Source organism: Pempheris klunzingeri, chromosome 15 (assembly GCF_042242105.1).
Source record: "Pempheris klunzingeri isolate RE-2024b chromosome 15, fPemKlu1.hap1, whole genome shotgun sequence".
Lineage (NCBI taxonomy): Eukaryota > Metazoa > Chordata > Actinopteri > Acropomatiformes > Pempheridae > Pempheris > Pempheris klunzingeri.
The window spans coordinates 23,293,165-23,310,212 of record NC_092026.1 but is presented as its reverse complement, the minus strand read 5'-3'; the positions used below and the strand labels follow the sequence as shown (position 1 = coordinate 23,310,212).

Here is a 17,048-nt window from a genome sequence, read left to right as displayed (position 1 = left end):
AGCATTGCAATATTTTTTGAATTATAATATATATAATTTCAATTATTCTACATCTCTAGTCGAGGTCAGTTCAATCCCAGTCAATGGCACTAAATACATAATAAATACACTGACAAACCAAACAGCTTACAGTTGGACTTAATGAGTGCTGCTGCCCTCCAGTGGTAACACATGTGAATAATATGAAACCACTGCCACACAGTAGCACATGTGCACCCTAGTTTATGGCACTTAAACAAAATATGGGTGAGAGTTACAGCACTGTTTTTTGTGTCTACCGCCTAGTGAGGGCCAACCAACTGGAAAGAGCTCTCTCCTCCAGGATGGTCAGTCCAGCTGCCCCGTGAACACACATGCACACATGAGCAAAGGGATTCTCCTGATGTATAAGAATGTCTTTATTACAAGTATCCACCATGTGATACAGGCCCCAGCTCTCTGAAATAAAACTACTAATTAGCACCAAAACATTCCCAAAGAGAAACACTATTTTCCAGTCAGTGATGGAAGGAGCAGGTTAGCATAGCCACTGCTTCATAAGAACAGATCCTGACAGTCCTCCAGCTCTGGCACGCTGCTGGACCCGTCACCATGGCAGCAGTCAGTTTGGCGATGTTGTTCTCTCTTCCGCCTCCGTTTATAGACACTTGTTGTTGTGTTCTTCCCCTCCTTGTCTTCTTCTACCCCCTTTTCTGTCTCCTGTGAGATAGGGGAACCTGGGAGTTTCTTCATAGACAAGAATGACTGCAGACTCTGGTAGAACCTGGAGATGACCAACAGAATACAGATCACATCAGAGCTCCTTGCGCTGGGCTTACACTTGTTCCAACTGCATTCTGATGTCGAGATTTATTGAAAACATTATTCATGTTGCGGTTAACAGCCATTCGCTCATCATTACTCAGCCTGGGGGAATTAGAGAGGACCCCCCAGAATCCCAAAACACTGGAAGCTAAGATCAAGGAGACATCAGGAGAGACTGGAGAGAGACCTGTTGATGTGGCCAATCCAGACCAACACCAGCTACAATAGCAGGAGCGCCCCCCCCATCACGTTTGAGGCCATGCTAGTAGAGGAGTTGACTGCTGGACTCTTTATTAGACAAGTCCACTCCACCTCCTGAGCAAAGCTGCTGGGCCTGATAACATGATAACCAGGAGTGTTCCAATCTTCTCCAGCACCCTCCCCATGCTTCTTATGTCTGCACAGTCTGGCCCTGTGGCACCCACCCCTATGATGATGATGATCGCTTGAGAAACCTGTTCTCCAGCACATCAGAAACTACAGCAAGACCAATTTGCATTCAGAACCAACAGATCCAGAGGATGCTCTCAGGTGAACAGTTTCAGGCTTCTAGGGATCAGCCCCCCCCCCCCTCCGTAAAGAAAACTCTGCTGTATTTCTAAAGTAAATTTAATAAAGCACCTTTAGGTGGCTCAGGAGCATGGAAAGCATCCTGACTTGGCTGAACAGAACAGTGGGCTCTGCAGCGGGTGACTAAAGCTGAAGCTGTCCATCACTGGTGCCAATCCTGACATCGGTCAGTGAGCCCAAAGGATGTTACAGGACAGGAGTCACCCCCACAACAGCCTGTTCATCCAGCTGCTGCCTGGTAAGCGATACATTAGTGCCACCATACTATTAAGCGGCTTCATTCTTCAGGTTTTAAGACTCCTAATTCATCCTCCACACTCGACCAGGAAAAGGAGTTTTCCCTGTGTGGCAGCTGGAGCTACAACATGTTTAACCTACAACGTTGTTAGTTTTACCAATCACTAAATGGGAGAGAGCCTATTAGCAAACTGACCTGTGGATCCGTCTAAGATTCTCCTCCATCTTCTGATTGGCTATCTGAGTTAGGAAATGGATATACTCTTGTTCAACCAGGAGCTTTCCTTCTTGGCTGAGAGGAACCTCCAGGCCATGGGTGCTACGGACCGCCTGCAGTGACAAAACACAGGAGGCCTTTACACCTTTCATACAGCATATTTCTCCTGTATGAACTGACATTGATGGCACAGATTACAGCCAGATTATTTTCACAGTCCCGGAAATGTCCTTCATGTCGCATGGCCCACCATGATGATTTTCCCTGTCTTGCTGACAGTGAGACCAGAGTTCCTGAAGCCTGAGTTGACGGCCACCGAGTGCTGGAAGAGAGAAAAAATATATTTTAATGACTGAGTGGTCAGTGACTACTAAAACAGCCCAATGTTAAACTCTTAGACAACTTCTTTCACAACTAAACAAATTCATTATTTTGAAAGACCAAAGCACTGGTTTAAGTGTCATGTATAGAACATGTAGCAGCATGTATATGTTCAGACCATATGGAACTGAAAGAAATGATCTGATTTATATTATCTTATTATCTTTTAGTACTATCTTTCTGGTTGGCCGTATAGATGCAGCACCATGGTCCCCACTTTCAGTCAGCAACAATGAGATTGATTATATTCCATTTGTTTTATTCTCAGTGGTCTGCCAGCTTCACTGTTGGTGTGTGGCTGCTTTTCCACAGGTACATGCCACATTTAAACACCACGTCACTCGTGCTCAGGTGGCAGACATCAACCCCAACCGATATAAGGCTAGATATGACAGGCTTACTAACACTGCATGTAAATTGAGTGTAATAGTTGACCAAAACGTGCACAAATCACTGGTATGGTGATTTAATCCTTAGACAAACTGAAGTTTTTAGTAATTCCAGTTGTCCACCAGCAGTGAGGAGCGATGTTGTGTTTCCTGTCATTCTCACCATGCCCTGAGCGTCCTCCAGCTGCCGACACTGAACATGGAGCACGAAGGGCTCAAACTTCAACACTGCATCTCCCCTGGACCGGGCCAGACCAGACACCTGAAGAACACATGCAAAGTACTCTTGTTCATAAGAAAGCTACATTATTAGATGAAGCATCACAAATCCACCCGAAAGGCCGTCATATCTCACCAGGTCATCAGATTCACATTTCTGGTGTGAGACAAACAGCCAAACACAGTTCTGTTTGTGGACCTCACTGCTGCCTGGAGCCTACAGAGGAAGAGACAAGGCCTGCAACTCACATGGGATTCATCAGTCACACTCCTGTAGTCAGTGCTAGAGCTGCTGTTAGTGTGTTGGCTGCTGTTCTGTCTCTCTCTCGCCTCCACCCAACACGGACCCTGACAGAAAGCCCCTCCCCCCTCCGAGCCTGGTTCTGTTCCAGGTTTCTTCCCGTTAAAGGGGAGTTCTTCCTGCCACTGTTGCCTTATATAACATGTGATGCTGCTCAGGTCTGTTGTTTGACAGTGTGGAACTATTACTGGAGCATAATGTAGACACAGAAGACAGATGGATCTACCAGCTTTCTTTTTTTAGATATTACAAAGACTCTTAACATTACAAATCGTTGTTATGGTGGTCGCTGTGGATGCTAACCTTTATTTCTTTGTCCTTATTTCATTCAACACTACTTACTACCATTCATTCTAGAAATAGATTTAGATTTCAATTTAACTATGACTTTGTTCATTTCATTAGTATTCTAATTATTACCTGTTTCTGTCCTGAGTACATTCATCTCTGGAGGCAACTCATTTTGTTCTATCCACTAAAAAAAGATGCTTCCCTTTATATATCAGGCCTCCAGCTGACAAAGTTGTTCAGACCTGACCTCAGCTTCCTGTCTCTCCTCTGCCTCTCTTCATTGTTCCTTTCTAAAGTTAAGCCTCTCACCCCGTCGATGAGGATGATTCTGCCTGAGCAGGAGCTGGTGGTGAAGAACTGCTCACAGCTGTTCAGCAGAGACACCACGTGTTCAATGTCTCCATCCACGCTGCCCTTCTTACTGTGGTCCAGCCGGGACAGGCGCTGCTGCTTCTGCTGCCTCCACCGCCGGGAGCTGTCCTCCGTCAGTCTGTCCTCCGTCAGTCTGTCCTTCAGCAGTCTGTCCTCCATCAGCCTGTCCTCCGCCAGTCTGTCCTTCAGCAGTCTGTCCTCCGTCAGTCTGTCCTCCATCAGACTGTCCTCCATCAGTCTGTCCATCAGACTGTCCATCAGTCTGTCCTCCGTCAGTCTGTCCTCCATCAGACTGTCCTTCAGCAGACTGTCCATCAGTCTGTCCTCCGCCAGTCTGTCCATCAGTCTGTCCTCCGTCAGTCTGTCCTTCAACAGTCAGTCTGTTGGTCCGTCAGTGTGTCTGTCAGTTAGTCCGTCAGTGTGTCTGTCTGTCAGTCAGTGTGTCAGTCAGTCTGTCCTTCAACAGTCGGTCTGTTAGTCCGTCAGTGTGTCCGTCAGTCCGTCCGTGTGTCCGCAGGCGGAGCAGCGCAGTTAAAAAGCTCAGTCACACTCAGGGGAAACTTCGAAAAGCATCTTTCTTCTTTGCTCGTACGTTACTTTCAAAATGTCAGCTAGGCGCCACCACAACAGGGCTCTTCCTCTTCCGCTTCCGCTTCTTCTTCTTCTTCTTCTTCCTCCTCCTCCTCCTCTTCTTCTTCTGAGGTTTCTGGCGGTCACCACCTTCACACGCTGCTGCATATCGCCCCCTACTGGATTGTAAACGTTTTACAGCGTCCACCAAAAGTGACTCCATTCATGATCTTATCCTCCTAACCTGCCCAGTCACAGCCACAGGGTTCAGAGTTGCTTCTGCTGCTGCAGTAAAATAGAGAAAGGAGCCAGAGACAGAGACACCAGCACCTGCTGCCTCACTCTATTTAGAAGAACTGTGTGAGGTGTCATTGTAAACCACTGTTCAGCCTTCAGTGGTTGTATCACTCTATAACATTTATGTAGCATTTTAGCTGCTGATAAAGCAGTGCTCCATTCACAGATTAGGAGAGGAGCTAACATCCCCCCAGGATAAACCTGTCTATGGTCTCCACCCATGGTTAGCCCATAGGTAGGAGGAGGTAGCAGTTACCTCATGTCTGCATCACCGAGGACTGCCCATCAGCGCCTCTGTCACCTCAGACAGACCATGTAGGACTTCAGCCTGCCCCATAATGAGTGTAATCCACTGAGAGACAGTAATCCAGAGAGAAAGAGACAGATGTTAACCAGCAGAGCAGAACAGAGCTGCAGCACCCCATGCCTCTGCTGTTCATCTCCTATGGTGAAGAGTTTTAAATGGCTCCTGCAGAAAGTGGAGTCTGCCTGGTCCTCTGTGTGTCTGTCCAGTCCAGCTTGCTGTCCAGGTGTACTCCACAGCTTCCATATCCACATGTGAGTAGTTTTATGGGGGAGTTTTCCTCCCGCTGACATCCACCACCAACCCATCTTTGAGAAACCCAGCGGCTACCTCCATGTTTACAGATCAAGATAGTCCACCAACCACTTAAGGCCTGTACATACTCTGCAGAAACAGAGAAAATGTGTTCTCTCTCTCAGGGCTGCGAGAAAAAAATGACGTCATTCTTTCTTTTCTTGCAGCCCTGGTTTGGGAGTTCTCGCAGCTTGTTCTCGAAACATCATCTGGGCAGAACTTGTGACCGAGAACTATTGTGTGGTTGGTCAGAAATTTGAAGTGGGCGTAGTTAACCCTTAGAGGTCTGCGATCACCTGGAGAAAACTCACAAATTTCTCTGTTATTGCGGAGTATGTACAGACCTTTACTTTTAAGCAAAGCAGATGTAGGTTCAGTAGATTTCATCATGGCACCTGCTTGCCAATTAGTCTTGATTAACAGGGTCGATGTGATGATTTCTCTGGGTAGTGATTCCCAAGGATGAGGAGGAGGAGAGAGAGTGAGCGACAGAGAGAGAAAGTATTATCCCCTATTGGACTGACATGACTTTGCTGGCCTAGAATTTGTAATGTGTGCATGGTAATGAAGGACCATCTCACCCAGTGCAACAGTGTGGCTCACTGATGTGTTGTAATAGTTCCTGGACAACACAGGAGCTCTGTGGCACAGAGGAAGAGCACAAATCAGGCTTTGAATACACAAACACAATACTGATTAGTAGGATCAATTCACTGGGCTCTATTCTTCAGAAGAATATAGAATTTCAACAGTGCTATCTGCCAAGAGCCTAGCATGAAGTAGTGTCAGTCGGTCAGATTAAAAAAGGAATCAAACTGCATAAAATTATATGAAAACAGGTCTGGGCGAAAATAAAAGTCCACCATAACTATCAGATCTGAGAGAAAACTGTGGCTGTGTAATAATTATGGATAAGCATCATTATAGATTTACCATGCATGTTGCTTCTACAAGTATGGATGCAAGACATGGAAACCTAGAGCTAAAACTATAATCCTATGTTTTAAACGTTGAATCATAGAGCTTTAAGTAAAGCTTGTGCAATTATTGTTATAGTCAGCACCGCTGGTGTCTAACATAAACCACCTGTTTGATCGACGTGGAAAAGGAGAAACAAAACAAAAGGAAAGTCGGTCTAGTTGCATCTATTTTGCTAAACACTGCCAACATAGTCTGTATCTTCCGGCTGGTGGAGCCTGTCACTTCTTTGCTAGAAGGGATTTATTCATATCAGATGAATAATTGAATGTAATTAGAAGTGTTCCTCCCCCTTCCCCACACACACTGTCACATTTGTCAAGAATCAGCAACACATTTGTACTACATTCTGTACAATTTTATACCTACACAAGAGTTGCTATTCCATCATATATTAAAAAGCATTAGGTAACTGCAATACCATTTTACTATTACCAGTATCATTACAACTAGTATGCTAATATTGCTTAAATTGAAGGCATACTGAACCAGCAGGGCTACCACAGCATCCTGCAGCGACATGCCATCCCATCGGGTTTGCATTTAGTTGGACCATCATTTATTTTTCAACAGGACAATGACCCCAGACACACCTCCAGGCTGTGTAAGGGCTATTTGACCAAGAAGGAGAGTGATGGAGTGCTGCGCCAGATGATCTGGCCTCCACAGTCACCGGACCTGAACCCGATCGAGATGGTTTGGGGTGAGCTGGACCGCAGAGTGAAGGCAAAAGGGCCAACAAGTGCTAAGCATCTCTGGGAACTCCTTCAAGACTGTTGGAAAACCATTTCAGGCGACTACATCTTGAAGCTCATCAAGAGAATGCCAAGAGTGTGCAAAGCAGTAATCAGAGCAAAGGGTGGCTACTTTGAAGAGACTAGAATATAATAAGACATGTTTTCAGTTATTTCACACTTTTTTGTTAAGTACATAATTCCACATGTGTTCATTCATAGTTTTGATGCCTTCAGTGAGAATCTACGATGTCAATAGTCATGAAAATAAAGAAAACGCATTGAATGAGAAGGTGTGTCCAAACTTTTGGCCTGTACTGTACATATATCTGATGACATGGCTATTGTGGTGTACCTGACGAAGGGACAGGAAGGGGAGTACAGGGACCTGGTCAGAGCCTTTAGTCGCTGGGGTGAGAAGAATGGCCTCCAACTGAAAACCTCCAAGACCAAAGAGATGGTCATGGACTTTCATAGGTCTGAGCCCCCACTTCGCCAAGTCAGCAATCGACAAAAGGACATCGAGGTGGTGCAGTCCAACAAATACCTAGGTGTGCAGCTGGACAACAAACTGGACTGGTCCCTGGATACAGATGCTCTCTGCAGACAGGGACAGAATCGGCTATTTAGCAGTGAAATGTTGCACATGTTCCAGCAGTCAGCGGGGGCCAGTGTCCTGTTTAGTGCTGCAGTCTGCTGGGGAGGTAACATGACAGCTGAGAACAGCAGGCAGCTGGATGAGCTGGTTAATAAGACTGGCTCAGTGCTGGGTAGGAGCCTGGATTCACCGGGGATGGTGGTGAAGAGCAAGCTGCAGGCCATCATGGACACTTTCAGCCTGATCGCTCCACCCTGGCAGGACAGAGGAGCGGCTGCAGTGGACGGCTTCTCTCGCTGCAGCTGAGGACGGAGCGGCACAGAGGATCCTTTGTCCCCACAGCCGTCAGACTGTACAGCACCTCAGTTCAGGGCAGTGGCTCACGACCCACCACTCTCTCTGTCTGTCTCTGTCTCCAGGACAATGTGCATTAATGCCTATTCATACTATACTTCAGCTCACTGACTGACTTCACTTTTATTATTTCTCAATTTTATTATTTGTTAATTGACTATTGGATACCTGAATTTCCCCTAAGGGGCTGATCCATCTATCTATCTATCTATCTATCTATCTATCTATCTATCTATCTATCTATCTATCTATCTATCTATCTATCTATCTATCTATCTATCTATCTGGTCAAATAAAACAGGTAATAGGCAGAGAAGCAGGTGTGCTATTTTGGAATTGATTTTAACCAGCTCAGTTAAATTAACACTTGCTGTCTATTTTCTCAGACATTTTGACACGTCACAGTGTGACACCATTCATTTTGTAATTTACACCCATGCTTTTCCTGTTGTGATTAGTCAAAATAGTCAGTGCAAAAATGTCTTTAAGGTAATATTTTGGAAGTCTTTAAAATGAAAGTTTTTTTATTTTAAAAGTGGATCTTATCATTTGTAAGCTCTCATTTCTTGTGCTGAAGGATTTATTTTGGATTGAGTACCACTGATACAATTAGATTACTGTCAAATGTATCAACTCAACAATGCTGTTTCATAGATTAGACATAAAACCACAGTGATTGATCACATTATGTAACTTCAGAATGTAACTTAGTGTAAGTACCTGCTGAAATCACTCTCCGTGTGCAGTACTTACCCTTCTTCCACAACATATCCTGCTGGCTTTCATGCTATCCCACCTCCGTCATGACACTGAAAGGTGAGGATAACTGACTGGCCTGATCACTATCACGATCAGGTGGTAGCAGTCTGTCACCATACTGACAGCATATTGCAGGCAGTGGCCCAAGGCCATAACATGGCATAGTATTTTATGCCTGTGTGTCCTGAGGGCTGTGTGCCCCACATACTATCACGAGTACGGCTCTGTTCTGCTAGATGGGGGTGTTCACACACACTCATGCGCACTATCCGTGCGGAAAATAGGTTTTTAGCACACTTCTGCTGTCACATCCTTCATTCAGTTTTGGTTTTCCTCCTAAGGTTGTCTATTAGAAGATGAATCACTCTGTATGTGAAACCCAGGTCCTAAAATCTGGGGTGAAAAGACAAGCGTTAAAACAACAGTTTATCCAAATGAAAGGAAAAAAGACTGCTAGTCATATCTGGCATGGACGGTCATGTGAATGGACTTACAATTAATCGGAATTATATTTGAAGAAAGGACTGTATATTCCAAAAACATCATTATGGAACAACCTTCTACTGAAGAAATACTCCAAATAAAACTGGTCCGTACCAGATGTCAGTGGTTCTCACTCTACACATGGGGGCTGGAGGGGATGGGTGATTTAAAGGGTTGATTAAAGGGACTGCTCTCAACTCAGAACAATGGCTATAGTGACTTTCAGCACTGATAAGGAAACAAAACGAAAACGGTCTGTGGATAAAACTGAAATATAATAACAATAATATATAATGGATCATTATTATTATATGTGTGTGTGTGTGTGTGTGTGTGTGTGTGTGTGAGAGAGAGAGAGAGAGAGACGTCATCAAGTTTACCTCTAAATTTCCTCCCCCACTGCCTGGCATCATTATTGGCTGAGAGGCGTCAAGTTAGCGAAAATCAGCCGTAGCTAATAAATCAGATATGGATAATACATTTGTTGTATAACTAACTCTACCATCAAAATAAAAGCAAAACTCTTCTGGAAAAACCCCCCACTACAACTGAAGTATGCACAAATGTTGTTAACAATATCCACTGGAATTTGTACTTAATGAGAAATAGTCATACGCTTTTATTTTGAAAGCGCCGACAGGAAATACTGTCGGCCCAATATGTCCAGCTTAGCGGCGGTCACCTGCTGCAGCAGAGCCGAGCTGGAGCAGAGTGAGTGGATGAGCTGCTGCAGGCTGCCCAGGGGCGACTGGAGAAATCTGTCCTGTGAACATGCTGTGTGATGTGAGGGTGCTCGGTGTGAGCAGACAGGCTGGAGGGGGGCACCATGTTCTGGAGTGAAACACCCGCATCCGAGGAGGAGCGAGCACGGAGACTCTACAGTGACACCCCCAGCGCAGCGCACACGGCCATGCAGGTCCTCCGTTAACAGCTGGGGGGAACCACATTGGTCGACATTTCGCCAAAATTACGACGGGAATCAAGTACAGCTCCCTGTCTCCCGCCAGCGGGGGGGGCCACCGACCACTCGTCATGTCTCGTGCCAAGGAGCGGCTGAAAGGGACCAAGGACAGCGTCACTCTGCTGCCCTGCTTTTATTTTGTAGAGGTGAAACATCTGTCTGTCTGTCTGTCTGTCTATATATCTATCTGTCTGTCTGTCTGTCCATCTGTCTGTCTGTCTGTGATGAATGGTAAATGGACGTGACTAGTTGACAGGCTGCTGTCTGATGTGGTTGGTTGACTAACTGGTTACTAGTCACTGACTACCTGACTACCTGACTACCTGTGTCAGAGCCGTGAATCAGTGCTCTCATTCTGGATCCTGGTGTGATGCTGGTGCCTCTGGTTCCGGCTCAGGGCAGCACGGTGGGGGGGGTCCGGTTGGTTCTGCTGACAGACAATGGTGGTGGATGTGGCAGCTCTTTCTTAGTTGTTAACTCCTTGAGGCCTACAGTGTAAGGAAGCAGGCGACCACACCAAATAACACAGTGAGCTTAAGCTGAGGATGCAAATACACACCAAGTCGACACATCAAGTCTGGATACGTGACCGTACCCACCTACTGCATGCTGTTGAACTGCCACGTAACAATAGCTAGACGTGCTGTAATCCTTGTATCATGAAGGCCATGCAGTGTGATGGCAGTGATCCTGACAAGCTGTGTTTATCGTTCATCCAGTCCTGTTCTTCTTTTTGAAGCCAGTGACACTGCAGTCTCCACAGCGCATCGTGTTATCATTCCTCGTGGATATGACGATTTTGTGAGACTTATACAGCTTGTTGTCCGTTATATTTCAAGAGCCTCATCATTCATGTGTAATCAATCAAAGCACCTTGATGGGAAAAGAATAAAGAAAGCCTCAGTGTTTACAGACGACTGTGACTGACACATGTGGCATGCCCCTGTCAGATCACTCTCTCCTTGCTCCAGGACTAAAGCCTACAGTGCATTTAGTGGAAGAGACTTCCTGCAGGCTAGAAAATGTGCATGTCTTCATTTAAAATGATTATCATTGTTACTATTGGTCCTGGTAGTAGTATCGATACCAGTGGTAGTTGGAATGGTGGCCCACTACAGTCAACTGTCCCCACACAACTGGGCTGAATACATTGGAGAAGGACTAGACAACTGATTATCACTGTATGCTGTTGGGGAATCTCACCAGATAGCAGTCCAGAATCCTAAGTTGCTTAGCTTATAGTGATATATCTTTGGCCAAGAGATGACTGACGATTATCAGAATCTTTGAAATTGCTTGGTGTGTCCGACGCAGTTAAATAACCATGAGCGCACATGGCAACGGGACATGAGAAGATGGCAGCCTTATTAACCCACTGTACTCATTGCACATGTGCAAGTACAGAAAATGCACTGGGATACTCTTCATTCAGCTCATTGTGCCCGCATTGTGTATTTTAATCAGCCTGGTTACATATGGATTGACTGGCCACCAGTCCAGAGTGACCCCGCCTCTCACCCAGTCACCCCCTCTGTGACCCTGATGGATAAGCAGTGTAGATAATGGATGGATGGATGGATGGATGGTGATCAAACTGATTAATCAGTCAAACTCTACTCGGGGACAGGACATTTCCTCCTATGTTCCTGTCTACGACAAGGTGTGCACAAGCCTTTACAGTCAATCTTGTAATCCTGAAACTTCATAAAACGAAAGCATTGCCAGATGATAGCCAGTGGGTTCTGGTGTTGCATTTCAGCCAACGCGCTCCGCCTCAAGTGCTCTCCACACGGACTGTTTACCTGAACGCAACCAAAGCCCAGAAATGCAAATCAGAATGCTTCCAATACTAAAATCCTATCCTTTGCCTACAGACACTGCATTCATGTGCAGACATCAATTTATAGAGATCACAGACTGCAAAACCAAGACCAGAACCAGTGGTCAAATCAAGCTGAATCTGAATGCACCTTGTGCAGTGGGATGGAGTATAGAGAGAACATTGTTTTCACAGCGACCCTGTTCCACTACACTCCACTACTACTTGTGAAGCTAGTGGGCAAGACAGTTGATATTTTCAGCTGGAAGATACATTTGATGTTTTGGTTTCACAAAATATTGCACCACAGTACATCTTTACAGTGCTGGTGGGCGAAGCAGTGTTTCTGTGCTCTCTGCATGTTTCCAAAGCGGTCTTTAAATGTTCCAGCCATGATCCCACCAAGCTATAGGCACTGCTGTGTGTTATGTGTTTGGCACACTAAATTATGGATACGTGACTAACGAGGGAAAAACCTGTTGGCATGTAGCTGTCCCTGGTTTGATGTTTTTCTTCAAATTTTGCTGTGTTAACTGTAAACATAGTGCGTGATGAAGGATAGTTTCAGCCTGGCCTCTTTTTTAGAGAATCCATAATATTATGAGGTCTGGAGCAAACACAACATTGCACATCAGTATACATTAGTGGTGGGTGATAGGGATTTTTATCTGTGGTTAGGATTAAACACCGTTCTGAATCTATCATCAGTGTTGCTTGTTTCTTATTTCTTTCCCTGACAGAGCTGCTCTGTGTCTCCTACATTTTCTATCTCACACACTGTCACACCATCCTACCCACTAACTGGCTGCTAGGCAACATGGCCCTCTGAATGGGGTGTATTTTTATATCTGTGTTCAGGGCTAGAAACGTAGAGAGGAGAAAAACATCCCTACTGCAGCCTGGTTTTCATTGTGTGCACAGTGGCTTCGAAGGCTTTGGTTAATATGTCTGTCAAATTATCATCATGATGGATTGATGGATTCACCTAGAGATGTACAGATATGCATGATATAGTCCTGGAGGAAGATCTAGATATATGTATACACATTTGCCTCACTGTTCTTTATGCTGTGACATTATTGTCTTGCTCCCAGGGGTTTTGGACTCTAACACATCTGTTAATCATGAAGTAAAGAGCTTAACACTGCTCCATACCCATGTTCGTCCCCTATAGCTTTCAGTTTTTAATGAATTTTATAAACAGAACGGCCTCAGTGTTGTTCAAACAAAGTCCTTGTTAGATTATTGAAAGCCCCAGAATCAGGTATTATAATTATAATCAGGTATTATTCAAAAAAATGTAAACTTTCAGAAAAAACATAATACAATAGTGTAATCACAACCACGTCATGCTACAATAGGTGAGGTGAATGGAGGGGAGACAGCAAGACAGGGATTCATTTTTCACACAGCTCCTTCTGTCATTTTTGTGTGTACATGTGTGAGCAACACCACAGACGCCTCATCTCTTTGCCCCCCTCTTTATGACAGCAGGCTCTTGACAAACACACGGGTGCCTTTAGGTGTTCATTTGAAGCAAACCGAGGCTTTACGTTAGTTCAGTCTGTTGCTGGCTTGAAACTTTTGAATTGTACAAAATAAGGCCTATATAAACACTGTCAGTAAGGTTAAGGTCATCTTTTATGTATTTTGCAGTCTTTTATGGAGCTTTAGCTACAACAACTTCCCTGGATTTACCGATATTGATAAATGGGCCAATATTGGTATTTCAGTCATAAGCATTTCTGTTAAAGACCACCTTGTCAGTGGTATTTCTGTTCCAGTTTTCATGTTACTTTTTGGCCGTCACTTATGCTGATATATCTGTGATAATTTGCCAATATAGCAGGCTTAGTATGCATACTGTATACGACGACACTTTAAGTCACAGTGACAGTGATGATTCAGGACTCTTAACTCAGCTTTAGGATTCTGTGTTAAAGACTCAGTGACTGTATTGAACACCTCTAGAACTTTTTTCATACCCTCTACACTTCAGAATTCATTCCTAAAGCAACCTCATGGTATTTACAAAATGTTTGAAAACTTTTAGGCTTTTACCTTAAAATATCTCCTATTTAGTCTTTTAAGTCTTTGTGCAGTGCACATGTGCTGACACTTAATGGTTTTATCTGTTTGAATGCAACACTATTACCACCCCATTTATTTAACCCTTCGGAGTCTAGGACCGCCACACGGCGTCAAAGTCACATGTCGCACGTTTGAAAACGTAAAGCTGTGACACAAGCACGCAGGAGCTCAATTCAAAGACTGTTGGAAAGCGGACACTTCAAACTTTTTACAAGTGTTTGAATTTTGTCGATCAGCCTATTAAGACTAAATTTATGAAGAGCCGAAGTCGCGCACTACAGCTCTTCTACGAGTTAGAAGATGCTGAATCTGGGGAAGAACGTTCTGATTCTGAGGAAGACTCCTTTCAGAGGATGAAGTGGATGCTGCGCGTGAAGACGAACGAGAGGAGGTGTCCGCGCAGACCCCCGCTCCTCCAAAGATCCAACTAGTTCCTGCTCGGATTTTGTGTTTCTTTTGCACTTTTACATACAGTGTGTCCATATATTATGTCAAAATAAATAAATACTTGTAGAATCACATAGGTGAGGTTGTGCTGAAAAGAAAGACACAAAGAAAGGCAAGCGAAGCAGTTTGAATGGGAAACACAAAGGTAAAATGAAAAGTAGTAAAGAACCCTGTTTTACCCCAGACTCTGAAGGGTTAATATTAAGAGGAAATCCTGTAAAATTTCTCATACCTGTTCTCAAGCCTGCATAAACATGGTCGTTCAGTGAGACTCAAAAGGCCATGAATCTCATCAATGACTTTAATAAAGCCAGGGACGTCTGCTGTAATAATCAATGCTCTTTGTTGGCTTGTTGGTGCACACATCTGTTTGGCATGAAATGAACAGAAGCTCTTGAAATACAGTGCACCTCCCTGTCCAGGGTAGCTTCTGCTTCTGAAGCATGATACTGAGGTTTTCTGTCCGTATTCTAAACTAAATGGGAACCTTTTTCACTTATTTTTACCAACGATGAGGAAGGAAGTAGGACTGGGTGATAAGGACAAGTCTTATCACGATACAGTAATTTTCCTGTAAATTCAATGAAGAAATGGTTTAACATAACCATACCATAGTAGCACTAAACAACCTTTTGTTAAAATTGAAGTACATTTTCTCAAAATATTGCTATTAAATATTGCAAGAAATGCTAGATCACACAGTATTGAGCTCACGGCAGAATTACTCCAACAGTGGAAACAGTGTTGTTGGCTAGCTAACCCGGTTTTTCCTCGTTCCCGCTTGCCATGCCTCATCGTCCACCCCTGAGTAACCCTGGCTAGGCTGATCTCAATTAGGGTTTGCCACATTAATTCCAAGTTCTGTTTGTATTGTGGCCAAGCTAGCCACTTTATGGTAACCTGTCCGTCATGACCAGCATTTCTAATGCCATGCATTTTTAGTCAGGAGTGCTGCTGGATCTCACCAAGATTGTGGTGAATTGAAAACTTAATGATCTGAAATGAAATAATGTTCAGACAGAATGTAGCTGATACATGGACAACTTCTTCTACCTCACTTCAAACCTGAACAACATATTACCTTTTGCATTGCTGATAAATGTTAATATTTCCTATCCACAAACTAAAGAGTGCCCAAACTACCATGGTTACCATTGACCATTGAAGTTGGCCAACTCAAACAGGAACAATTGAAATAGCTCAACACAACTAATATTACAGGTGGTCTCTCCAAAGTCACCACAATATGCCACTTTTAATGACTTCTGCAGTCTCAAAATTATTCACCCCCCTCTTGACTGCTGATGTGACCTGCTGGAAGTGTGATACATAGCCAGACCAGGTTCTGACAGCGTTCCTGAGGAATGTTTGTCCATTCTTCATGGTCACTAGTTTCGAGCTCACTGATATTGGATTTGAATGCTGCATCCGCCTTCTTGAAATCCCATTAGAGATTTTCTATGGGATTCAGGTCAGGTGACTGTGACGGCCACTCTAGTATCTTCCAGGGCTTTTTCTGGAGCCAAGCCTTGGTGGACTTTGAGGTATGTTTGGGATCATTGTCCTGCTGGGAGGTTCAATGGCGTCCAAGCTTCAGCTTCCTCACAGGCAGCATGATGCTTTCTCTAAGAATTTCCTGACACTTGATTGAATCCATGTTGCCTTCCAAACGCTGCAGGCTTCCAGTAACAGAAGAAGCAAAGCAGCCCCAGAGCATCACTGAGCCACCGCCATGCTTCACTGTAGGCAGAGTGTTCTTTTCAGGGTCTGCCTCATTCTTTCTCCTCCAGACATACCGCTGATCCATGGACCTGAAAAGTCCTACTTTTGTCCTGTGCTTGTGGGTCAGGCATGCAGGCCTTCAGCGTTTAGTATACGCCTTAATGTAGAATCTGAAACCTGAGTGCCTGTTGCCACCAAGTCCTGCTGCAGGTCTTTTTGTGTAGCCAGTGTTCCTTTAGCTCCTATATATCCAACAGTATCTCTAGGAACATTCAGTGCTTTACAATCTTTTTGAATCATTTTCCTTGTTTGTGCAAGGCAACGATGGACAATTCCCTTCACTTACCCATATTCATATTTCTATCATTCAACCAAATGTCACTGTGAACAAACCTCTAGCCAGTCTGGGCATTTGATGCGTTCTGTCTCAAACACGCCTGATGCAACTAATGAGGCCCTTGATTAGCTGCATCAGGTGTGCTTGAGACAACACCTGATTTGGAAATGAGTGTTCTTATGATCGATTCTATTCAGGGGGTTGAATAATTTTAAGTCATTAAAAGTGTTGTGCTTTTGCGCTATTTAGATTGTTCACAGCTGAAACTGGGAGGAATGATTTTGAGTACAACTGTAATTTTTTTTTTTAAAGAAATTACAGGCAGAGTACTAAAATTGTTGCAGGTGGGTGAGCAGCTCAGTAGGGCAGGTAGCAGGCTGCTGTAAGTACTATTGAAGTTAGTACTATTGACTGACACCCACTCTGTGTTGTAAACCCTCATACACTTGAATGATTGGTTTCATTTCTTACTGGGAGTAAATAGCCCACCGAAATGGCAAAATAATGTTTTACAGTGAG

The 17,048-nt window shown here is 44.3% G+C and overlaps 2 protein-coding genes across 2 annotated transcripts in view; one reads left to right on the top strand and one right to left on the bottom strand.

Moving 5' to 3' along the window:
* Positions 1-393: 393 nt before the first annotated feature.
* Positions 394-4,432, bottom strand: tyw3 (tRNA-yW synthesizing protein 3 homolog (S. cerevisiae)). Its single transcript, XM_070845192.1, has 6 exons — positions 3,719-4,432; positions 2,954-3,034; positions 2,762-2,860; positions 2,079-2,150; positions 1,808-1,941; positions 394-763 (listed from the first exon to the last, which is right to left on the bottom strand). Exons 1-6 carry the CDS (start codon positions 4,121-4,123, stop codon positions 535-537), a joined length of 1,020 nt encoding a protein of 339 aa, XP_070701293.1. The 5' UTR covers positions 4,124-4,432; the 3' UTR covers positions 394-534.
* Positions 4,433-10,184: 5,752 nt separating this feature from the next.
* The window catches only part of LOC139214614 (phospholipid phosphatase-related protein type 4-like), a 29,596-nt gene continuing 22,732 nt past the window's right edge, over positions 10,185-17,048 (top strand). Inside the window, exon 1 of the mRNA XM_070845506.1 lies at positions 10,185-10,259. Coding sequence (XP_070701607.1) covers positions 10,185-10,259 — 75 coding nt within the window. The remainder of the gene's footprint in view (positions 10,260-17,048) is intronic.

Coding starts and splice junctions, on each gene's coding strand:
- tyw3 (XM_070845192.1), bottom strand. CDS start 4,123: ATGGACAGACTGGCGGAGGACAGACTGATGGACAGTCTGCTGAAGGAC. Junction 3,035..3,718: donor GAATCATCCTCATCGACGGG/GTGAGAGGCTTA, acceptor CTTCCTCTGTAG/GCTCCAGGCAGCAGTGAGGT. Junction 1,942..2,078: donor AGACAGGGAAAATCATCATG/GTGGGCCATGCG, acceptor TTGTCACTGCAG/GCGGTCCGTAGCACCCATGG.